We start from the raw sequence: 25,052 nt of genomic DNA, 5'->3' as shown, positions 1-25,052 counted from the left end.
TTGTTTTTTTTTTGTATTGCTATATCAGAATGATGTATACAACATATTGTATTTTCCCAAACTTGACAGACTCAAATTTATCAAAATCCCGAATAGGTAGGTAAGTCATAAATAAAAACATAACGGCACGGTATTTTATTGAAACCATACAATATGCATACACCGGTATAATTTTTCACAGAGTTATGTTCACCGTTGTTTATTGTGCGTTCTAGTTGATTTGGTCGTAAAAATATTACATTACCTATCCGTTTTGATGCATAAGTAAAACGAAAATTTTACCATCCGATTTATCCTCCTGGTATTACCATATTTTTATGTTGTACCTATTCTTATGTATTGGCAGCTTTATTGGTTTGTACAAATTTCATTAAGTTTTTACTGCGTGCAATCTTTCAAGCTACATATCCCATCAAACTCACTTGCTTAGTAACCAGGTGACTTTACTTTATTACACGGAGTGAGCAGTGCAATTTTAAAATTCATATATTTAATCATCCCCTTACAAAATGGCGCACACGTCAAAATGTGTAAAAATATATATATTGTCACAATTTAAAGTACATTTTATTTCTATACAAAACCCCTTAAAAACGGGTGTGGTATTCTCTCTGTTGCTGACTATTCACGTCGGTCTAGTAGCAGATAAAATATATATTTTAATTAAAAAGTTAATAAGCAATCACTTAAATGACACTTGATTAAAGTATGTTTATTTCTTCAACGATTCTCTGTCCATTTTTTTTTATTCGCAATCTTACTTTATAAATTATCACTTTTAAACGTTTATAAACCAATCTCCAAGGGTACTTTAAATATAATAGTAGATGGCAAATATTTAAATGCGCCAATCTTTCTAAGTGATCGTACTAATAGCATTTCACTTTATTACTTTGGCGAATGGAAATAAATTATCCAACAACCGTTCACTGTTCCAGTAAAAATGATATCATAATTTATGATATTTTTTCTCCCAGGGTACTATTAGTTAGGTTTTATAAGTACCGTTTCCCCTCGAGATGAATGTGCGCACACATTAGATAGAATTTTATTCAAATTTGCAGTTAGCTACCACATTTCTCTTGTATTGCATTGTTTTCTGCTAATTAACGACGGACAATTTCATACCACCTAATATTTTAATAACTTAATACCTATCCCGTTCTATGAGCAGTGAATTACTTATCCGTTAATGAGTTAATATAGACAAGTGTAATTTGAAAAAGGTACATTGCTGGGAAACATAATAACATTAAATTTCGTGTCCATTCTAAGGAAATAATTATAGAGAGAGATAGCAGTTGTGGGGAATGGACTAATGCGGTACAATATTATAATATATGAAATCAGATTATTATCGACAGTGTGCCTGTGCACCGCTTAAATGGCTTTGTGCGAGATAGCAATCGTCGTTTATTTTCGAATAAACCGCGTGAGTACGTTATGCGTAAGTATAGGCTGTATTATGAAGACAGGTAATATAATATATTGTACAACGGAGCCTCATATTTGCAATACAATATACATACCGTCAAAATACATTTGACAGGATAATAGAAAAAGGGATACGTGCGGTGACAAAATAACGTTGGCAAAAGCTGCTTTACAACTTTATATGCAAATTGAAAACCCGTATATTATTATATAGGTACCTAACGAATGTACACATAGGTATTGTTATAACCATTAACATACTTGTAACAAATCGTACGATCGCCGCATAAGTATACTATATTATATAGTAGTTTTAATCATTTAAAAAGTAAATTACAGTAAGTAACAGAGCGTATGTTCTTTAGCGTTTACACTTTGTAAACGTACAATTTCTATACGTATAAGGGAGTTGAAATCGTCAAAGGTCCTGAAACCTACAGGAACAAATTTCTATACACAACGGAAGTACTCACATGATTCCTGTAATGCTATCAAAAAACGGTATTTTTTTAAAATTATCTTATACAAAGAAAATTTGAGTTCAAAGAACAAGCTTTTTTGTGATATTTTTATCAAAAGGACAGCAAACTATAATATTGAGAACGCATACATTTCACTAACTTTTTAAATTGAGAATAAAATGTATTAAACATTTTGACTGGCCAGTTTTGGGTGACTATTTTTGAAGTTATAAGAGTTTAAAAGTTAGGACATGAGGGTTAGGTCAGGTTTGGTTGGTTAGGTTTGGTTAGACTTGGTTAGACTTGGTTAGATTTGGTTAGATTTGGTTAGATTTGGTTAGGTTTGGTTAGGTTTGGTTTGGTTTGGTTTAGTAAAATATTCTTAATGATAAAGTTGTACATTTACAAATATATATATATATATATATATATATATATATATATATATATATAATAAGTTATACAATAAAATATATACGTTACCGTTTATTGAGTTCAAAAAGTTAATATTTTAATAGTTAATTTTGGAGATGGGTAAAACCAAAAAATATTTTGGAAAACAGAGATCACATTATACAAAAAAACTCTATGAAAAAAAAAAAATTCAATTATTAATTAAACCCAGTGCGATATTGAGTGGTTCGCGACAAGTTGATCACACTGTATAACGGTAAACGAATTTAAACATAGTAAGATACGTTTAGAGCGTGGTGGTTTTTTTGGAAATCACTTTCTGATCAAAAATCACAACCAACACAGAACGGATATATCTCTGAAGATATCTCCAATTTCCGAAGGGGTGTTCCGGCATCCGGTCGGGTAAGACGGAATAGCTGTTGTCTACCGTGCAATATCAGCGGATATGAGAAATAATAACAACGTTTATGTATTTTCACAGATGTTGCAGTTCCCCTATGTTAGTCTATCGAAATCTCACACACGGTAACCCCGGCAAGCGTTCAAGTGGGTAGTACGTGCCTCTCTCGGTTCCCAATAGGCTTTGTGTGCAGTAGGTGGTGTGCAAAATGTCTGTACACACATAATACATATTTAACATAAACGTACACGGTGTGCTGTCAATGCGAAAACCGTACTAGTGTCGGTAAACTATGAAGATTCAAAAAACAAAAAAATGTTTATTTGATCTCTTGAAAGATGTACCCATACCGTTTCCCTTTCTTGTGTGAAAAGCTTTTAGACCATTGCACGTTTATAAAGGGAAAACTGTCAAAAAAAAAAACTGTTAAAATCAAACACACACAGCCCACGTGTGGTGAGGTATACATACTTGGTTGGTAAAAAATATATATATATTGATTTCGAATGTGCTACAAAATTAGCTAAACCCCAATATTGGAAATGTCAAATTTTAAGTATTTTCTTTTAATCTCAAAAGTGTGTACACATTGTAAAAGCTATATTGTTAAAACGGCCAGTATAGAAAATGTATCTCATTGCGAAACGTTTAAACGTCAATGGGGATAATGTACTGTTTAAATGGTGAAGTGCACGTCGAACAGGGATAATTGGTTCTCGAAGTCTGGAGAAGTCTGAAAACTTGTTTGCACGGCGACGTGATCGAACAATACTCAAAGTTAGCGACGAGTACGTGCCGGTAAAAGGCATCGAATAGTTTCCATGTAGTAAGTGCTTGAAGAAGAAGTTTCAAAGCCAAACACTTGAAGAAACACCTGCGTGCATGCATGATATCGTGTCTTGTCTGTGGAATGATAAAGTCCCATCCGTGTGTGTGTGTGTGCTCTTTTGTAAGTTGGATCCGTGTATATGCTCATTATGTGGTGAAGTAAGCCTATAATTTATAAGTCGAATAGCATTAAGACACGATTATTCGCCCGGAGGACCGTCAACAAGTCGATCACCTCTCGTGTGTGCAACATGTGGTCTAATTTTGACGGTTTCCATTGTGCTTTGCCGACAGAATAATAGGAGGAGACCTTTTAAACGAAACAATGCCTGCACATCCTTTGCCTACAAATTACAACGGTTCATATGCTGCATTGCGCACCTCCTTTGTGTGCAAAAAGGGAATTTAATTAATACTCTATATAGTTGCCAAGTTCTTGTCTCCGACACAACCCTGACAGGTCGATTGTAACTGACATAATATAAGTAATATCATTACACCCATAACCGTATTACTACAAGTACGGTATGATGTTTAGGTTCAAACGCACTTCACTCTAATCGATAATTTCTTAAATATAACCAAGAATGTTTTTACATTTCAACGGGGTCGGCATTTTATAAATTAAATTCCATCACTCATAAACGTACAACTTCTTGTTTTATAGATTTTTTTTTTCCACGACCGGAAGTTATTACATAAGGATTCGGTAAATGTTTTTTTGTCAATGCACAAACAAACCGTCGATACCGTTGGGTTAACCAAATATTTAGACAGTATATATTGTGTTGTATGTATAATATGTGTACAAAGTTTGATACGGCTAAAAATTTCGAATACTGCCATGGGCCATACCAGACTTAAATCCCATTTATATTGATTCCGACAACACATATAGGGCGTCGCATCCCGCATAAACGAGGTCAAAATCTGGCAAACTGCCGCCGTCCCATAGCCTAACAACAATTACCCATTGTTTTACCTTCGATTTAAATGATTGCCCTTTTTTTATTTTTTGGAGCTAATTTATCCAAAAATAGAGCCTTAAAATGTATTATATTACCTACTCGCATTACATTGTGTTGCACAAAAAAAATAATCTGATTTTAACGATAACATATTATACTATTGTTGAAAGAACATTTTAAAAAAATATGTTTTTTTTTTTATAAACAAATTACAGATTTATCTTTGTCCAATCTCGTACAAGTGGCATTTGAGTTTAATGTTTTCGAATAATACTTTAAGGCTGTACTGAACCGTACAGACTAGTAGTTGTAGTATAAAAGCTGCAATAGGACTGTATTAAAACCATTAAAATGCCCGGCAATAGCTGTTGTCGAAAGCCTCTTTTACTGTCCAGATTTGCGATTGTGTGGATCGAGCAAACTGATAAAGTAAATTATATACAAAAATGGTCCACCCAGATAAAGTCAAAATTGCGGACATTCCAAATGGAACAGAGGAACAAAGCGGCGAGTCGGTACTTCAAGAATAATATCTCAAGCGAAATCCAGTATACAAACAAATTACACGTTTCAAATGTTTACTATAATCAAATCAAATTGTTTTTTTTTTTTTTAAATCGATTCCCTATGGTTATGGTTTGTTTTGAAAAGCTCTCATATAACGACAAAATGTGATTTCGAAGCTTTATTTATGCCGGGTTACACCAAATATTTACACAGAGACAAACTCGTTTAACTGGAGTTAAAATTAATTTTGTTGCATAAACCATGTTTTAAACTTGATCTGTTGTTAAAAATGTACTTTATCACGAGTTAAATTCGAGCGTCATTTATCGCTGTGTAAAAATTTATGTATATTCAAATTTTGTTATCAATGTTTTGCGTTAAAGTGGTGATAATGGAAATGTGCGTTATCAGTTTATCATTGATTAGACCCTGTATGATAATAGTATTAACTCTGGTACTGATGATAACCAGATTATTCGATAACCAGTATACTGGTAATAACCTGAATATAAAACAACGTTTTAGCAACAACACTCGTAAATTCAACACATGCCAATTTAACAAAAGGTAGTTTAGTACGGTAGTAAATAATTTACCAATAGATAACGACAAGTTTAGTGCAACCGGGTATAAGTATTTTAATTTTCATGTCCGATTAAGTCTAATTAGGTGAGAAACCGTGTAAGAACTGTGTTTTGATATAGCGATGAGACGTGACCATAGTAGTAGTAGACTGTAGAGGGTACCTGTGCAGTTTTCGGGGCGCCACTTATTCTGGCTTAAGTACAATATAAGTTCTAGCCAAATGGGTCGTTATAGTTGTAAAGTCTTGGCGGCGCGGCTGTTAAGTTAAAGTGGTGTCGTTGTGTGGAAGTCTCCGCGATAAGAGGAGTGGGGCGGAGAGAAGCACACAGCACTCCTGTCGTATGTTTTCATTATTATACTTGGGATGTTCCACGGTGAACGTGTGCATAGTAAAAACACCACACTGCGGCACAACATTATTAATGTTATAATCGGATATACACAATGGCCGGGCAAGTCCCTTCCCCTTCGCACCTCCCGCCCTATTTCCACTTGTGACCCACTAAAACGCTATTGTTCGGTATGCGTGTTTGTTTTGGTTTCTTCTTATAAACGGGCTCGTTTTCCTATATCTCTATTCTTACGTCTAACCGTGTGGCTGGTCAAAAGTTACACCGCACACGGCTAAAGTACCAATAGCAACAGTAATAATATAATACAACCGAGAGCAAAGTAGGCGTATTGTTGTTGCAAGGAACTGTTGCCAAACTGTCACCGAAATTTTAACCCTTAGCCTGTCCCTTGTACACCTCCGTGTATTAATGAGTTACCGAGAAGTTGGTTTACCTGTCCTGCTGCCACCGCAGTGTCGTTGCAAAAACTCTCAGGACAACCGCACGACCCCGCGACGATTATTTTCGGTTTAACACGTACAACAAAACGTCAAGTCGGTATTTATTTTTTTCATTTTGCTTTCCTCAAAGTTAACACTTAACGCAAATAAAAATATATTAAAGCCACGAATTATTCATTAGTAATTGACATTTTAAATATAAAACTATAATATTATCACTTATCAGTTATCACATTTCGTGATAACCAATGAGAACGTTGGAATCAAGGTAACCGCTTTGGTAACCCAACTAACAGTTTGTTAACTTAGCAAATAGAATTTAATAATTATAATGTCGTGGTGAAACTTATATTTAATTTAACCAGATGTTAAATTTAAATGAACGGTTAACTAACATTATTTTAAGAGTGTATTTAATAATAGCAGTCGGTGAAACAGGCTGTATGTGTTGTTTATTTTCAAAAAAATTTATAAAGGTAATTTTTAGAAAATAAAAATTGTCTTCAAGTTAATTGGTGAAAAATAATGTAAGCAAAGTAATGTTTTTGATGTATGGAACATTTTTAGACTTACAATAGTTGGGAAATATTATTAAAACATTTGTATTTTCTATCAAAAACATTATGTAAAAATATCTCGACGATAATAATACTAATTTTACAACTAATACAAATCATTTTTGCAATATTGAAACAATATATTTTTTCCTGTTGTTTTCTTATGATGCTTACATTCAGCTTTATTCCCGTTTTAAAATTGCTGCACATGTTAAGGGTATGAAAATATTTCTTTGGAAACTAGGGCAAGCATACAATAGCATGTTATATTTAATAAACTATTATATTGAATATACAAGTTGCTATTATACTTGTCCTAGTTGTGTACATGACAAGCGTCACTTGTGTGTTCATTATTATAGTATAGACAGCATTCGATTGAAGATATTTATAATATTCCTTGTGTCACTTTTGTCTCTCTAAAGTCATCGTATATTGTTATAGCGCTGTACAAATAGATAAATAATTATGGCAAACTTGGGAGGATACTGGATAGGAGTATTTTCCATATTTTGTGAAATACACGGACAATAGCTGTCTCATCTCAAGCTAGATAATTTCGGCGAACCAGTAATGTCTATAGAGAGTAAAGGAAAACACATTAAACGTGACAGTAGATTCGAAGAGCCCGTGACTTTGGCCACATTTCAAAAAGAGTTGGTATAAATAAAAATATACAACGTTCAAGATAAATTTATGGGTTCTAATAATTACATTTTAAACTTCCGCATAACTTATTTCCAAGTAAACGACGCCTACAGACTGAAAACCGCTTTATTTCAGTTTACGGTTTCTCTGTAAAAAGAATATATATATATATATATATATATTTTATATTATATATATATATATATATATATATAAGAATATAACATAAATCCTGATGCTTTGCGACTGTCGTAAAAAAAAACCGTTATTTGTTTCATCACGTTATCAAAAAGTATACGACCCTTGTCTCTGTGTGTCTACATAAAAAGCAAAAGCTGTTTATCCTGACACAATCTAAGACCTTGTGATGGGAATTTGACAATCACAAGACGAGACCCAAACGAACGTGGTATTGACCTCGGCAATGAATTGAAGGATACCCAATTAATACACAATCAGTGTATTGTAATCTGTATTTAATTAATATTGAAATAGTAATTATGTGAAATTAAATACCTAAAATTGTATATAGAAATAACAAAAGCGGTAAGTAAATTGTAATTAAACAAATATATTATAGGAGTTGTGTGAGTGTCTAAAAACTAAAAATAGTGTTTTAACCCTGCAGATATTAGAAAAACACAATCTATAGAGTTTTCAGAATTTATGGAGAATAGAAAAAAAGAATAATGATGTTTTGCGTTAAAACAATTTCCTTAATATACAACCGAACAAACAGTGCAAAATTTGGTTTTGGTAAGTTTAATTAGCAACAAGGAAACGAGATTTAAGTAAAAAATATGAAAAATAAGATCACTGTGGAACCGGATATAGTATAATCTGCAGACACCAATATTCTGATAATAATACAAAATTTTGTAACTTGCAAGTTCACTGTTCTATTCAATACTTAAGAAATAAGCTAAATACTAAAGAAAGGCTTAATGCTGCGACTTCAGGCTTGATGCATACACACTCTTACTGTGTCTATTATTATTTTATCTAAATCAATTTTATTATTAAAAAACTGTCACAAAACTTGACAAGCAATTATTACAGTTGTAATTTTAATAGGATACATCATTACAACATGGTACGTTTAAGATTCAAAACTTCTAAACCTTTGAAAAACATATTGTCATGTACGTAAAATAAAAAGTGTTCTACATCTTATGCATACCGTGTAATAATTATTGTTTCAGGTAATGTTCGGGGTCATACTAAGGTATGCCTCATGGTTGCCCGTGGATAGTATCACTACTTAGATGGGCCTTATTATCCGGTTGTTTGGCCAGACCACTGAATTCAAATTCCGGGCTGCCTGAAAGTGCAAAACCAAATATGACCGAAGGTAATTCACTTATTTGTTGAGTATATTAAATAACCTATTTAATTTTAAAATTGTCTTATCAGGACTAAAAAATTATCTTTAAAAAATAGCATTTTTTCTAAATCATGTACATGCACATATGACTTATGTTGAGGTATTCTATACTTTTTCAATTATTATATACTTTTTTTTTAACATAATATACAATGTATATGTAATTAATAACGATATTAATACTAACACTATATATATATTGTTTATAACTTATAATTATAGTACATAAATAATAATAATAATAATTATCTACACTCATGTTGTTAACGAAAGTCGAACTTGTAGTTGTCTTGTGTACAAGCTTGTATAAAATCTGCATAGTATACAAAGTTTGGCATAAAGTTTAAATTAATTATTCTTTATAAGCGTACACGCGTTATACTTACTTGTAACTCGATATTATAAAAATGTAAAATTTTGTTACTTCGAGTGTGTGTAAAAAAAAAAGTATAAAAATTACAAATTTTACTAAAATTGATGCCTTGACTCAATATTATTGTTTAATAGTTTAAAAACATGATTTAAAACTATATTATAATTCATAATTTCCACATAGTGTTATATTACTTTAATTTTGTGCATTGACAAAAATTCTAAAGACAATTACAACTTTAACAACATCTCACATCGTCGTTCTCATCCTATTAGAAATACGATTTTTCGTTTAAAATGAAATAAGATTTGACGGTTAAATACCAAACACGTGTTGTTGATTGCGTCTGACAACGTAAGACTGTGACAATATTGTTAAGTATAAAAATTGTGTATTGAACATTTTAAACTAATAGAAATACTAAAAGTTATTACACAATTAATATATAAAAAAAACTGTAACAACTTCTATTGTTTAGTATTTGTATTTAATGAAAGATGAAATCAAATTTGTATTTTATTAAATAAATATAAGAAAAAATCAATGTTTATAAACCATTTTCTTTAACATTTTAAACTAAACGGCAAACGGCTTGTGCTTTATTACAACTTTACTGATTATTTACTTTTAATTACTACAAATTGTTATTATACACAACACATAATATTTAGTTATTACTTTTTTTTTAATAATTTGGCATAACCTGTTTATAGTAGCTAACAATGGTTCTCTGTCAAAAAAAAAACCTTCAACTTACTGCTTTTAATATCACAATTCACAACTCTATTTAATGTTGGATAGTTGAAATACTGCAATGTTCTGTACATAATACAAATCAGAGTGGATAAACAAACCGTCGACAATATTAATGTCGGTACACTATGTACCTGGTAGAAAGTTTAAGTGATCTGTAGAAATAAACAAGTCGTCCATAAAAACCACTCTAAAAGTGCTAAGAGAAATGAGCGTAAGGAGGTAGAGATTCTTTTTTTCCCCCTTTAATTCTACCAGAAAATATTCAATTCCTTTCTTACACCCAATTTAAATATCAAGTAGCCACATTTAAATTTTAATATTAACCACGGGCTTGTGTATTATGTGTACAATATGAGAACCGTGGGTGTGCTTGTAAATTAAATTTGTGACGCAATGTCTACTACCACAAATACATTGCAGTCCGTTTTAAATGGATTCTACTGAAAAACAAGTGTTCAATTCAAAGGAAAATTCAAAATTGTGTCCTTTAATTTTATACAGATAAGAAGCGTAAATAATTTGTATGTTTTGCATAATATAATAACCAAACGAAACATCTTACAGACATTAAATAAAATATATTACAATATGGTTGTAGCTTATAATACTTGCACATATACAAAATCCCTTAAACATAAACCACAAGACGGTTATTGACTGATCTATTAGCACTTGCTTAGTATCATTTAAGTTATAACAAGTTACCAGCAAAGCTGATTAATAATTTTTGGTTTTTAATTAAAAAAAAAAAAAATTTATGTTTTCAGAGAATCTCACTTGTTACACTTGCATAAACGTGTCGGACAATTTAACATGCAACCAATACGCAATAGACAGACCTTGTGCTCGAGGTAAGATTACTAACACATTTTTTATGATAAATTCTGTGCTTATTTGTATATTTTAGACTTAGATTACTGCCAAACATTACACATAATGGACTCGACCGGATCAAGCGTCATAGTAAACAAGAAATGCGCCAACCGATCCGAATGCCATCCATCTACAGTGGGGTGTCTTCGCATTGACACACAAACAGTAAAAATAATCTTACATTATACTGTATAATTGTTTTATAATGACAGCGTGGTGATAATTAGTAGAAGCTCTAGAGTGTAATAAAATTGTCTTGGATTAAAATATTAACTCGATAACAGCTGTTGGATGTAGCCATGTTTTCTATCGCTTCAAATAGTCTAGCCTGTTATGACTTATGTATGACAAAAACTATACACACTTATTGGACAAAGAAACTCAATGTTTTTCCAAATTCTTGTTTGATTAGCTTTTATAACTCGGTAACAGATGTCATACGCATTTACTATTGACTTTAATAGTAACTTATTTACTTGTAAAATGGTAAATTTAACCCTTAACTTGGCCAAGGCTAATACTATTAAATATTAAAAACAAATGTAGAGGTTTTTTTAATACTTAGCTAAATAAAATGGTATATACATATTTTATCCTGGTAAAAATGCTCGTGTCTGTGAACATAAGAGCCTCTTAAGTGATATGTCTTGATTATTTGCCAGCAAAGCGATAGCGTTTTTAAATGGTATAATCTGATCAGTTTTGTCCCTAATAAATCACAATATATGCCTTGCCAAAAACTAGCATATACCTCTATCTTCTGGCAACTTTCAGTGAGTTTGACATTTCAGCAATTAACCGTTGAAAAATGTAGACCATTTATATTTACTCGACAGTCCATTTCGAAGCGGTTCTGTGAACATGGTTCTTCACTTAACGTCGGTTAAATGTTTAAATATTTCTGTGGATGTTTGTTTATTGATTCTTCATGAAACTACAAATACCTATTTGTTTTGAAAATCGCGCTTAGACTATTAAAATTAATATTGTAAGTAGAATAATTGAATGTTATGCACTTTTACAGTTGTTTAAATCGTATCAAAGTAGACTAGATAATTAAATCGGGGGTCGGTTAAAATTTTAAATTTTACACTCAAGACTAACAAGGAAATATGAAACTTACCCTTGTTAAAAATCGGATATTTAATTGAGAGTAATCAATAACTGTTGTTTATTTTTTAGGTAATCCAGTTAATGTAATAATCATAACATGTTTGGCAAATATATTATGATTATGAAATGTATTTTGGTATGTTTTTAAAACATTTTTCCGGTACAAAACTTGTAAAAATACAATCAGCCGATTTCACCAACATTTGCGAAGGATTTAACTTATTGTTAATTATGTTTAACAATTCGATAGTTAGTGAAAATTGGTTTTCATCGAGATTTGTTAGCACGTTGTTAAAACGTTTGTTAAGTTAATCAGCCAAAATCTGAGATTGTTAAAAAGTTAATTGGCATGTTAAAGTTGGCATAAATCGAATTATTACATTACTAATTGGGTTTTTAATATTATCACTTATCACGTTTCGTGATAACCAATGAGAACGTTGGAATCAAGATAACCGCTTTGGTAACCCAACTAACATTTTATTAGCGACCCAAATAGAATTTAATAACAATATTGTTATGATGAAAATGTAATATAACTTTAATTTAACCAGTTGTTAATTTTAAACGAATTGTTAACTAACATTGTGTTAAGAGTGTATTTGATCGCGTTTAACTATTGTCAAGTGTAAACCGTGTACTTGATAATAAACAACACTTTGAGTGGGACGTATTTAAATGGTGGTATTGAATTTATAATTTGATTTTTTTTCGTTTTGCTTGGGGTCGAATTGTTAAGTTTTTTCTCCTTTTTTTTTTGTGTCTAATTGAATCTTTTTAAAGTCATTTACCTAGTGGATACTGTTATGCAGGTTTGCGTGTCTTGTTGTGACGGAATGTACTGCAACACGACTGTGCCCACTAATCAGACAAATGCCGTTGTGACGATAACCCGCAAAGCGCACATGGCCCAAAATGGCCCAAAAACTAAGTCTGCGGCCACCAAAGCATCGTACTCCACGTTGACGTTTGCATCTTACATAATACTATTGCTCCTATTGACCGCACTGCGATGTTAATCCACACATGTGTTACATTTAAGGTACCTACCTACTTAAATATTATTATTATTATAATATACATACACACACACACGCATTCACACACATATATTATATTATATACAAAAGTACTCGAGTATAGGTAATTGTAATGTAACTCTTTATTAATATTTTACGTTGAAATTTATATTGATTATTGTGTAAGCGTTAATTAAATTATTATGTCTAGTTCAGTAAGTCTTATGTCTAAGAAAATAGTATATAATATATTGTAGATTATTTATAACATTTAAAACGATAACCTAATGTGTTGTGTGTAATCAAGTAAAAAATAAAACATTTTAATAACAACGACCGTTCAGATCACACCAACACATTATACTACATTATGAATAATTATTTTAAATATGTTATTTGTTAACTATTTTGAAGACGGGTTAAGTATTTTTTTTTTTTTTATTAAACGACTTTTTGTTTGTTTTAGTAAAACACGGATAGTGTAGGTACATTTGTTAATTGTCAATTATAACGACTTATAAGTTATATACTAATGCCCAGTTGCATCAAACTTGTCGTTATCTATTGGTAAATTATTTACCACCGTAATAAACTAACTTTTGTTAAATTAACATGTGTTAAATTTACGAGTGTCGCTAAAACGTTGTTTTATATTCAGGTTATTACCAGTATACTGGTTATCGAATAAATGGTATCAGCAGTAGATGTATTATTACCATAGTCCATACAGGGTCTAATCAATGATAAACTGATAACGCACATTTCCATTATCACCACTTTAACGCAAAACATTGATAACAAAATTTGAATATACATAAATTTTTACACAGCGATAAATGACCCTGTAATTTAACTCGTGATAAAGTACATTTTTAACAACAGATAAAATTTAAAACATGGTTTATGCAACAGAATTTATTTTAACCCCAGTTAAACGAGTTTATCTCTGTTATATGTATTTGGTGCAACCCGGCACTAATTTTTATAATAGCAATACAATTTGTTGTAAGACAATAATTGTCTTGAGATATCGGTAGAAAAAAAATAAAAAAGCCACAATTATTATTATGCTTTGAAAAATCGAACATAATCATTATATTGTCATCGGGAAAATAATTGACCAGCTTACTTTGTGATATGCCAGCTGTGAATAAACAAATGGAGGTATTTGGACAACCAACCCGTAGGGTCTCTTGTAATCCCTAAAGACCCTGACTAATCGATACCACCGTGATGGCAATACATTTTAGAAAAGTCCAGTACTCGCAAGTCGACTGAATATTAGTTTTTTTCTAAAATAAAAACAATAATTGTTGAACTTTTTTTTTTTTTACTCAGTGAGAGCCCATATTTTGTTTTTGTTTTATGTTGCTTGGCCCGTCAAGTGTTTGTTTATGTCAAATGGTTGTATAGGTATTAAATATTATATAAATGTTATGTATTATTGGCTAATATTATTATCATAAGATATTATAGAGTACCGTGACAATGACATTATACCTTACCCACTTAGCCACCGACTTTGCCCTCCTCATTACTTTGTGTTGGATTATATACTTAATAATGTTATGTAAATTAATCCCCCAATAAAATTATGATGTTTGCAATTATTGGGATAATTTATGTTGGTTTTTAGGTTTAAACTTAGATATTTGTATAAGGTTCTCGTCGTCTTGTATGTATATTAAATAAATAAATAAATATATATATATATATATGAAATAAATGCTACAATAAATTATCATCGTTTCTTTAGTTTATTACAATTTTTGTTTTATATTATAGACGAAAGAAAATATATTATAATTTTGTAGCAGGAAATATTATCCGGCTGCTTGAACGGTCTTAAAATAATTATTTTCTGATCTCATCAATACACTATAACATACCTACACCACAAAATGGACTAATAGTATTATATATTTATATGTATACACAGCAGACAATTTACTTGTACATGAATACCTAACCGAGCCTTTTTTTCCTTCGTCGAGTTGCCAACATTAAAGACATGGGCGTGAATATTATAAGAAATATAAAAAAATATCTTAAAATGTTTCAATAAATAAACACTACGGAGAACCTGTCATCCGCAGTTTGGAAGAAAAATAATACAATAGTTGTGCCCTGCCTGCAAATTGTACAAGTTTAAAGTAAGAACCTTTCATTTAATACAAGTACCTCTAATTACCCAATCAATAACCATAAACCTAATATGAGCCTCTTAGATATTATAAAAAGTGTATAAAAACAATATCTTACTACTGTAAAACATTTTGTTCTATATTATCAAAAGTAGGTAAGTATTGAAACAAGATTATTTGAATATAAAAAACAAACTTACCTGACATTTTTATTCAAACGGGTTTTGCCATCATCTAAAAACAATCCATCTAAAAATGTACAACACTTAATATGATGCGCATTGATAATAATTGAAAAATGTGTACATATATTTAAGAAAATATGACTTTATTTTTTACATTATATTGTTATTTATTGATATTCTTAAACTGTATTGAACCATATGCATTCTCCACAAATTTACATTTCATACTAACAATAAGTATGATTAATCTATTTTTTGTTTATACTTACTAAGGTTTTTCTGATAAATCATTTTGACTTCACTGCTGTGAAAAATCTAGCCAAACGGATGTAAGCAAATACACAATTAGCAGGTAAGTACAATAAATAGTGTAAGGTTTTTCTTTTTCACCAATAAAACAACAGTCGATTAACTAAATATCAATTTTTTTTTTATCTTTGCCTTTGTACTGTTTTTTTTTTTGTGAGATCACGATTTTCTAGCGACCTATTTCTAGATTAAAAAATCATTTATCCCATTTAACTCGGCCGACTTAACGTTAATACGACGGTTTAAGCAACAGAGAATGCAAATGTTTGGAGAAATTGTAATAAGAGTATATATAATTCCCGTTTAGTATAATAATTATAATAAATTAGAGGCCGTTAAATTAATGCGTTCCCATGCGTTATTTGGTCGACTAATAAAAGAAAACGATTCGGTTAAAATTAGAGTTTAATATCGTTCTACCAAAGAGGTTTAAAATATAATTTAAAAAAATAGTTTTAAATATATTTTTTTCTCGATTGTTCAAAAACATTATAAAACTATTTTACTTTTGATTTTATAAAACGTTAACGTTATTTCGGTAAAATCCCTTAATAAGGGTTTTGAAAATATATCAGGGTTCATTCATATCTACACACTTTGTATAATATATTTAAATATTCTGTTTCTGACCGTGTAACACCTACTAATAATCATTGTGCGCTACATTTCACACAACGACCCTAAAATTTAGATTTATTAGATTTGCAACCAGTTAATTGTGTACTGCGGTGTTACATTAATTAGTGTAAATGTTTTGTACGTTATCTCTTGGGGAATGCGTTTAATGAATAATTTAAATAGTACACCATTATTATTTATTATGTAGTATAGAACACGGTACAATATTTAGTTCTATGCGCGTTTGAAATTAGTTAGATGAAACTCAAGTTTCAAAAATAAACTCGAGTTTCATCGAACATGAATTTGGACTTCGTTGAATAGCGCCCACGCTTTTCTTCTTAGTAAAAACATAAGATGTTTAACATTATTTAAAATACCCGTCAGTTGTTAGCGAGTTAAGGAAAAGCATGTAAAAATGTACTACACAGGTTAATAGTGTGGCCAATAGCAAACAATGCTATGATGACTATAATAGGATTAAATATTTCTACTTAAAAACTATTTTTTTTTACACGAGCAATACTGTTGAATTACATTTCGAATTTTTTAAGAATTCAACAAATCTGTCCGTAATACTTTAAGTAATTTGCCGGAACTTGCCAAACTTTGTACGACATTTTACTTTCTTAATTTTGTTTGGAAATTTATTTTCAATATACATTTTTTTTTTGTTACGCGTTAAAGTAATATAATAATGCATCTCAAACGGTTAAAATTTTTGTGCGTACTCGTAGTCCATAAGACAGTTATTACAATTATTCTGAGACCATATGCAAAAATGACTGTATGCACACACAATAGTCACTGTGTACATATTATATTGTACACGGGGGACTTGGCTAAACATTTTATACATTTTCTTTTTCGTTTCTTCAAAACTTATAAAAAGTTATTGACAAATGCGTTTACTATACCCGTATATAAAATACACTAACGCATACACGATGGATGTGTAGAACGACAAGGTTAGACAAATAAAAAAAATGATTATACAGTAAGATCGTTTAAACGTGGTTTCTCGATTTTCAAGATGAAAAAGTATAGCGCTAATGATACTAAGATATTGAGACACTAATGTATGAAAACAGACAACTGATATATTCTTCTACAGTCCAGAGTTTTTTTTGTTGACATTTTCATGTCTTAGCTCTGGCACATAACCCTGGCAAATAACCGAAAAAAGCGTTATTTACTTAGTGTTACCAAAAAAGCGTTACGAAAAATGCGTTACTACACGGAGATGGGGTTGGGGTGGGAATGGGGAAGGGATGGGGTTTTGGTAGAAGACGGGGGTAGGAGATAAATTCAACATATATTCCCCCGTTCCCACCCCCAACCCTCATCTCTTACCCCCTATCTCTTTCCCTTATTTCTTATCAGATAAATGAGCTGATTTTTTCGTTATAATAACCGGTATGGGAATGGGGATAGGGGTAAGAGATATGAGATAGGAGGCGAAATATATTTGGTACTTCAACGAGACATGAAAATGCTCTTTCGTGGTTGCAGACTTGGCTGAAAAATGTTTTATTTGGCGTGTGTTTTAATGGCGTGCAAGTTTATCAAGTATAAATATGTAATGGCGTAGCAATACACATTTACTAACTTCTTTTCAGTGAAATTAAAAAAAAACGCACACACACACATGTGCGTTGTTAGAAAAATCGATACGTTTGTATGGTTAACATATATATATATATATTTGTGCAAATATGCAACTTAAATAAGAATGCCACGTCTAAAAAATTTGATAGCAATCCTATTTGGCATAAACTTTTCGTACTCGTATAGTGTTCAACGGCGGTAAAAATCATTCGCATTGTCTCACAGTAGATGTCTCACAGTTTGTTGTTGATAAAATAATAACGCATCATGTCCTTTAAGTTATCTATTTTGTTACTGTCGTTAACTATCTTGACTGCTAATTCCGTATTGGAAGATGAATATGAACTTGTAGCTATAGCCCATGTAGAGTTACCCGATGGATATAATAATGAAGATATAGATATGGATGTATATTTACCTGAAGAATATAATAGGAATCATGGTTTTATTATTGACTTCGACTTAATACTGCTAGACCCTGAAGATCCATATGAAGCTTTGTATCCAGAAAGAAGAACCACGAATGTACCACTACCACCTACAGAGCCAGTCGAAACTGAAGGACCAAGCGAAACCCAAGCTATGGATGCTAGTATCCATAGCTCTAGCTGTACCTGTGAACCGGACCCAAATGAAGCTGAAGTAATTTTTTTATAATATTTCAGACTATTCTTTTAAAGTTATTAGTGTATTGTCGATTTCAATTGTCTATCGTCGTCAGTCGTTCCTTAAAAGTCCTATCACAGATAAAATGAAAGTTTAATTTAATATACGTTTCTAAAAACTTAAAAATAATTATGTGTACTCGCCCCATACTTACTACTACAGTTTAAAAACATTTTCTAAATTAGCTTTAAAAAAATACCAACCATTTTATTGGTTTTATTTTGTTTGGAATCCAACAGTTATTATTATTCATTTTTTTTTTGTTGCTATATTTGCTATTGTGTGTATATTATTTTAGTGTAGTTATGAGTCAGGCAATCAAGTAAACAAAAAACCACAAAATTCAAAAATTCCATTACCTAAAAAAATGTGTACTTTATTTTTAGAGGTATTTATATTGACATAATCTTGTAGATCATTTAATCTACAATTAAATTGTGAACAACTGTTAGACAAGTCATATGACCAAAGAATCAATTATAGGTGAAAGTTAGCTTAATGATACCTAGTTGAAAGATTATTCTCGGATGATACCTACTTGAATTATTTATGATTAAAAAATCATAATGGGACATTTATGTAATGCATGTTATATTGATGATAATAAAAAAAACATTTCAGATTCTAAGAGATTCGTACAATTATTGTAGAAGTTGGAACAACAAAGGTCCAGACGAGAAGGTCACAAGAGGTGATTTTTGGTTGTTCATGGGAAAAAACCAAAGCGACAATTATAGAATACAACGATACTACCTTGACCATCCAAGTATACCTCAAGGTAAACATTGTCCATGCTTTATTTAGTACAGTGCTTGACTTGGGGGGGAGGGGGGAAGTAGTAGAGGTACTCTAACTGCTTTTAAAAAATTAGCATCCCTAGCATTTTTTAATATATGCGCTATACCATGTTTCTATAAGAACAATTTGTGAACATATGTGTGCATATTATTTATTTTCAAAAAATATATTTACGATTCTTTGTTTTAGGTCCTATTGACTTGGACGGAAATGGATATGGTGAACTTTTTAAATACATATGCCAAAGCCGTGGAGTTACTGTAGCAGACTATGTAGAAAATAGGAAAAAAAGAGCGGAAAAACAGTCACTAGAAGAAACTGGAGGGTTTAAATGGCAGGAAAACAATTAGCTAGTTAAAATAAAAGTGTCAAGAAAAAAACCTACACGTATTCGTTAGTCTAACATTATTTTAAGTACACAAAAGTAGCCCCAGGTGTATAAAACTAAAAGTCGATTTACACTATTTACATGACTTGTTGGTTACTCCCCACTTGGATGTCTTGACTAATTCGCCAAAGTTCCATCTTCTGTGGACTGTGGTTCGATGTTGCTCGTACCGCGCTCTCCTGCAGACTGACCGAATCGCTTCCGTGGACGTAGTTTATATACCAAGCCCCCCCGCCGCATTCTCCTCTTCCTCTTGCCGCTGCCAGCTGTTTTCTACGGCCACGCCCCTTCGCCTTCGGAGAATGCGGTGGGGGGTATGGTACATAACCCACGCCCACGGAAGCGAATCGTTCAGTCTGCAGGAGAGCGCGGTACGAGCAACATCGAACCACATCCCTGTGAAATTATACGTCATTTTCCCATGATATGTATTAAAATGTTAGGTTAGGTGATGAAAACAAACTATAGTTTCAACTTTAATGACAATTATTAGCTTTTTCCAGCGTGAATTATTGATCTCCACACAGCTTACCTACAATGTCTGAATTTTACTAAATTTAAAATATTAACACTACAAATTAGGTCAAAAAATAATTTTAAAAACCCCAAACAGACGGGTACTTGATAGTGATCATATATATTTATATAGGTAAAACATCCTGCTAGATGAAATAATTAAAATTCAATTCAAATAATGGCAATTTTAAAAACGTGAAATATTATATAATTAAAAAATTGATATATAAAAAAACTATAGTTGTAACTTTTATTCTATGTAGTGATCATAATTGTACAGCTTTAACAAAAAAAAAAAAAAAAAAAAGTGAAATAATTAATGTCGTACATCGGTATCGTACCTATGTATGTGCATGTTTAGAAACGAAATCGTTAAGAGAAGTCGCTTAAGACACTGTATAATGGAAAAAAACCGTCAATTTATAAATTAGGGTTGAGTATAGAGATAATAAATTTAGGCACTAATTATTAAAAAATATTTCATAAATAACAAAAAATGTACTTCTACGGTGTAAGTTGTACGTTGGCCGCAGGCAAATTAATCGGTGACGGCATAGGATAGCAGAGTCTGTGACCGATGGTAACAATGAAAAATTACTTATTGGATAAATTAAATACAGAGTAGATAGATAATAGCAATCAATCTTCAAAAAAACAAAACTGACGAAAGGCGTTAAACGAATTGCAGGTTATTATATTATAATTACTTATTACTATATTGGAAGTTTTAATTTCTGTTAAGACAATAAAGTAGGTCTTGTAGGAACACAATTGGCCTTTGCTTGAAACAAACGGTTATTTTTGTTTCTAAGTGTGTGAGTTCATAAAGTGAGCACTTTGTTGAATTACCTGCTATTGGGTACCACCTATTTATGTACAGCCATAAAATATACGTATACCATTTAAAAAAAGACTAGTTACATTTAAAAATATAGTAAACCAATTTAGCTTTGTATAATCATTTAGGTATTGCACACGTTCTAGTACTTATATAAGAAATGGTATGTAATATAACAGAATCTCAAACAATTTTCTCTCAAAGTGCAAATTTGTATGGTTGGTCTGAATATATCAGTTTATCCAGAGGAATAGTTGGAACAAATCGGCATTGATCTTTGGTAATGCCGTTAATCGACACAGCCCAAGTGTGACAGAAATTAATTATAAAAACAAATCTGTTGTTGGCAAAATCAGTCAGACCTGTATTGTACGTTTTGATGAATAGATATATGGTCAGTATAATAATTTAATGTATATATATATTTGCTCAACTGGTGAAATATTCATTCACGTTCGACGAATCCTGCACCTCACTTATATTCAAATGGATCAAGAGCAAAAACAATTTAAGGGGTTTGCCGGTTATTGAAGGGTCACTATGGAGTATGATGATTAATAGGTACCTATGTGAAACTTTGGGGGAAAAAAACTACTGCAATTGAAGAACATTGCACGGTCAGCAAAAAACACTCACTGAACAAATTATATAGCCGTTGATAGAAATCAGAACCAATGTTATGTACAAGGTAGGTACTTTTTTAATACTGGACATATTTTGATAATAGCTGGGTCATAATAATTATTAGCAGCTACGATCGATAAAAATATCCGTCACGCTATTTACTGTTACCACAATTTACCATGATTTTGACATTTGCTTTTTCAAAATTCAAAAGTACCGGATTAGGATAATACAATAAAAAAACGTTTTGTTTGAGGATATGTTAAATACATTTAATGTCAAAAATCCAATACAGCCTTTTATTTGCGCGTGAATAATAAAAAATATAATAACTAATCTTTGGTTTGTATAAAATACTTGTTACAAAAAACTGCCGTAATAATAATAATAATAATATAAAATGGAACAAGTCGGCAGGTTTAAGTAGAATCACACTTGGAAATTGTAAAAATAAAATTCTTATAAATATATGGTAAAGAAATAAGAATGTAATCGTTGTTTTACGCGGTATCACCGCGTCGGACGGCGTCCTCTTCTCGGGCCAACACTACCATTCGTAACATGAGCACGGATAACACTTTGTCCAGCGGGTCCATGAACCCTCTTTGCATCCACTTGGGAATGGTCGTCCTGGCGTGTGAAAAACCGAGTTTTTGCAATATGTAATCCACCCCGTACGGTTCAATGCTTTTTCCACCCCAAGACAGCAGTCTACACATGGTGAAAACAAAATATGAACAATAACTACCGTCTGGGGTTTATCGAACATAATAAAATTGTATTTTTTTTTTCCTACCTGACGGTCGGTTCCAGATGCCAAGTCGTACAATTGTAGTCTCTCCAGTCGTTGGTGAACGGCTGAGTCATTTCTGTAGGCGACGGTGGAACTCTGCTAGCGCTAGGCACACCCGGACTTTGAGGTCTGTTTGCCATTGAAGACTAAAACAGAATATATAATTTATAAACAAAATATATAATAATTACATAATTTGTATTAACCCGTAAGTGGTACAGTGATAAGAAGCCTTATAAGATTTACATTGATAAGCGGTCTGAGGACCGCACCATACCACTTACGTATTGAATGACACGTTATTATTGCACTCACGACTTTATCTTTTTCCCAAATATAGGACGTGATGAGATCGTGTAAGAAGAAAAACGCTTCGGCGTCCACCGTGACGAATATGTGGTCCTCGAACTCCGTGATGAAACTGCACTCCACCGTTGGTTTGATATCGCAAGGCGAAGGCAGCTTAACCGGTTGTGTGTGATCAGTCTTGAGATTTAATTGTAAGGTAGGCAGTGCGAATATGATTTCTCGGGTATGGGAGAGGTTCTCTTGCGGCTTAGGTGTCTTTGGACGTGGCGCCGACTCGGTCGTTTCGTGTTTCTCACGTTCCAAGCTCGGGAACCGATCCACTTCTACAAAATTTATACTCGTTTATAGAATCATTACAATACAACATCGTCATTTTATTGGAACCTACCGTCGAGATCACTCATTCCAAAAGCATAGTTAAACCATTCTTGAATCGTTTTGAACTGAGGCGGGAACAAAATGTTCCGACTAAACTTACACACGGTTGCCATACTGTGTTGCGGTCTTACGGTGCCTTCCATGCCAAGACCAAACGTCAAACTTTGCACAATGTGTATGTCCAAGTCATCTCTGCTCAACGGCCCAGAACCTAAACAAAAAAATATCAGCCTAGTCAAATTTGTTGATATGTAAAAATGCATATTTTGTTTAACTATTTAAAAATAATTTTCAAACATCACACAATCAAACTAACGGTATTACTTATTGTGTTTAAAATATTATATATTACCGCCAAAGGAGAATACTTCATGAGCTTCAGTGGCAAACGATATACAAGGTTCTTTGAGCGAGAACAGAGCCCACGACTTGGACTTGAAGTTTATACCGTGGAAACACGCCAGAGAAATGTTGACACCGTGCAAGTCCATTTTACCGCCCAAAACAGTGCCCCAATGAGGTAACGGATATTTCAATGTGGACAATCGTAGACCAGACACGGCTTCCAAAGCTCGTTGCCAATGTCGATGATGGTGTTTACATTCGTCCGGACTAAAGTCTAAACAAAGTATGATGATAATTATTATCGACAAATGGACTAACATATAAACTACTGTGTTCAATTACTTTCTGGACTCGACGTGGAAATCAGCACACGCCGTCTTGCTGATTTCTTTTTGTTAGAACTCTTTTCGCTGCCGATAGAATCCCTAGGATCTTGTAGACTCGAGAACACCCGTTTGCTGGACTTGAATTGCTGCGAGAAAAACTCTTCCAGCTTGTAATACATTTTCATGATGTCCGACGACGTGCTTTTCGATATCATCAGCTGCAGTTGATCCCATCCCAGGTCTCCGTGCATGAAAACGATGCCCGGTCGTTTGCCAGACTCGTGAAGGCCGTCCGACGATGAAATGCCCCTGGACAGTACCTTCCATTCGTCTTTCAAAACCACTTCGAGCAAACTCACGCGGGACATGAGCACGGCCGTTCCCATGTAATCCAAACGCAACTCGAGTGCGGACAATTTCAAGCCCACCGTGTGTCGCGGTTCCGATCCGGGATCTTCTCTTATCAATACTATATGTAACAAACAAACAAAAACGAATTCAGACAAACGGTACTTGTACTCTCGTTATCTCTGCACGTGATTTACCGTAAGTGTTGATTTTGTTCAACTCTATCGTTCCGCCAACGATACCGCCTTTGGCGTCCAGTCCGGAACCACCAAGTCCCAAACCTATATGCAAGTTTTTGTGGCCCGTACTGCCGATGGACAATCGACCTTCGGAATGAAACTGCTTCGAAAGCCAACTGTGCGTGATAAAAATAAAGAACAAATTGATTTTCAGTTTTTATCGGTGACATAAAAACAGCTATATACTTACGTAACGTTGCCCATGACGTTTCCCATATTCATGTGCACGTTGAGTCGTTTGAAGTTGACGGCGAAAAGCACTAAAGTCTCCCACGCAGCTGCCCCGGCACTACTCGATTTCTGATCAGGACTAGAGTCCACACTGGAACCGTGTCTTTTCTTGTCCGACGGTAGTTGTTTGTCACTCGTTTTGATGTTTAGATGGAGTTTGTCACGACTGGGTTTGGATTTAGGATCGGTAGCAAAGTTTCCAAACCTGTTTTCCAATACGATCAAATTTATATGAGCTAAATAATTGTGCAAATGAAATGTATGTAGACACTT

At 32.5% G+C, this 25,052-nt stretch overlaps 3 protein-coding genes across 4 annotated transcripts in view; 2 read left to right on the top strand and 1 right to left on the bottom strand.

Moving 5' to 3' along the window:
* The window catches only part of LOC126847555 (ly6/PLAUR domain-containing protein 6B-like), a 32,187-nt gene extending 17,371 nt beyond the window's left edge, over positions 1–14,816 (top strand). Inside the window, exons 2-5 of the mRNA XM_050587876.1 lie at positions 8,801–8,949; positions 10,879–10,962; positions 11,019–11,149; positions 12,910–14,816. Coding sequence (XP_050443833.1) covers positions 8,826–8,949; positions 10,879–10,962; positions 11,019–11,149; positions 12,910–13,116 — 546 coding nt within the window. The 5' untranslated portion in view covers positions 8,801–8,825 and the 3' untranslated portion in view covers positions 13,117–14,816. The remainder of the gene's footprint in view (positions 1–8,800; positions 8,950–10,878; positions 10,963–11,018; positions 11,150–12,909) is intronic.
* A 913-nt stretch (positions 14,817–15,729) lies between these two features.
* On the top strand, positions 15,730–19,816 carry LOC126847554 (uncharacterized). 2 transcript variants are annotated; one of them, XR_007687086.1, is made up of 4 exons: positions 15,730–15,797; positions 18,456–18,622; positions 19,268–19,424; positions 19,634–19,816. XR_007687086.1 is itself a non-coding variant. In XM_050587875.1 (3 exons), the coding sequence occupies exons 1-3, from the start codon at positions 18,248–18,250 to the stop codon at positions 19,792–19,794; spliced, it is 693 nt and encodes a 230-aa protein (XP_050443832.1). In that variant the 5' UTR covers positions 18,193–18,247; the 3' UTR covers positions 19,795–19,816. The 2 variants fall into 2 exon arrangements, 1 of the variants encoding a protein (XP_050443832.1); XM_050587875.1 differs by lacking the exon at positions 15,730–15,797 and having other exon boundaries at positions 18,193–18,622.
* A 2,277-nt stretch (positions 19,817–22,093) lies between these two features.
* Positions 22,094–25,052, bottom strand: part of LOC126847546 (transmembrane protein KIAA1109 homolog) — a 28,012-nt gene continuing 25,053 nt past the window's right edge. The window contains exons 68-75 of the mRNA XM_050587863.1: positions 24,739–24,984; positions 24,507–24,664; positions 23,978–24,430; positions 23,643–23,909; positions 23,301–23,501; positions 22,919–23,235; positions 22,607–22,749; positions 22,094–22,521 (exon numbers count right to left, since the gene is read on the bottom strand). Of these exons, the coding sequence (XP_050443820.1) occupies positions 22,311–22,521; positions 22,607–22,749; positions 22,919–23,235; positions 23,301–23,501; positions 23,643–23,909; positions 23,978–24,430; positions 24,507–24,664; positions 24,739–24,984 (1,996 nt within the window). The 3' untranslated portion in view covers positions 22,094–22,310. The remainder of the gene's footprint in view (positions 22,522–22,606; positions 22,750–22,918; positions 23,236–23,300; positions 23,502–23,642; positions 23,910–23,977; positions 24,431–24,506; positions 24,665–24,738; positions 24,985–25,052) is intronic.

Source organism: Adelges cooleyi, unplaced genomic scaffold (assembly GCF_023614345.1).
Source record: "Adelges cooleyi isolate 19-005CV unplaced genomic scaffold, UGA_ACOO_1.1 ACOO_flye_CR_arks_rails_tigmint_CR_PRNA_108, whole genome shotgun sequence".
NCBI classification, from domain to species: Eukaryota; Metazoa; Arthropoda; class Insecta; order Hemiptera; family Adelgidae; genus Adelges; species Adelges cooleyi.
Note: the sequence above shows the minus strand (reverse complement) of the source record. Positions and strands in the feature narration are given on the sequence as shown.

Excerpts from the sequence above, each read along its gene's own strand:
- LOC126847554 (XM_050587875.1), top strand. The coding sequence starts at position 18,248 with ATGTCCTTTAAGTTATCTATTTTGTTACTGTCGTTAACTATCTTGACT. Across the intron at positions 18,623-19,267 it reads CGGACCCAAATGAAGCTGAA|ATTCTAAGAGATTCGTACAA; the intron begins GTAATTTTTTTA and ends AAAACATTTCAG. Across the intron at positions 19,425-19,633 it reads CCATCCAAGTATACCTCAAG|GTCCTATTGACTTGGACGGA; the intron begins GTAAACATTGTC and ends TCTTTGTTTTAG.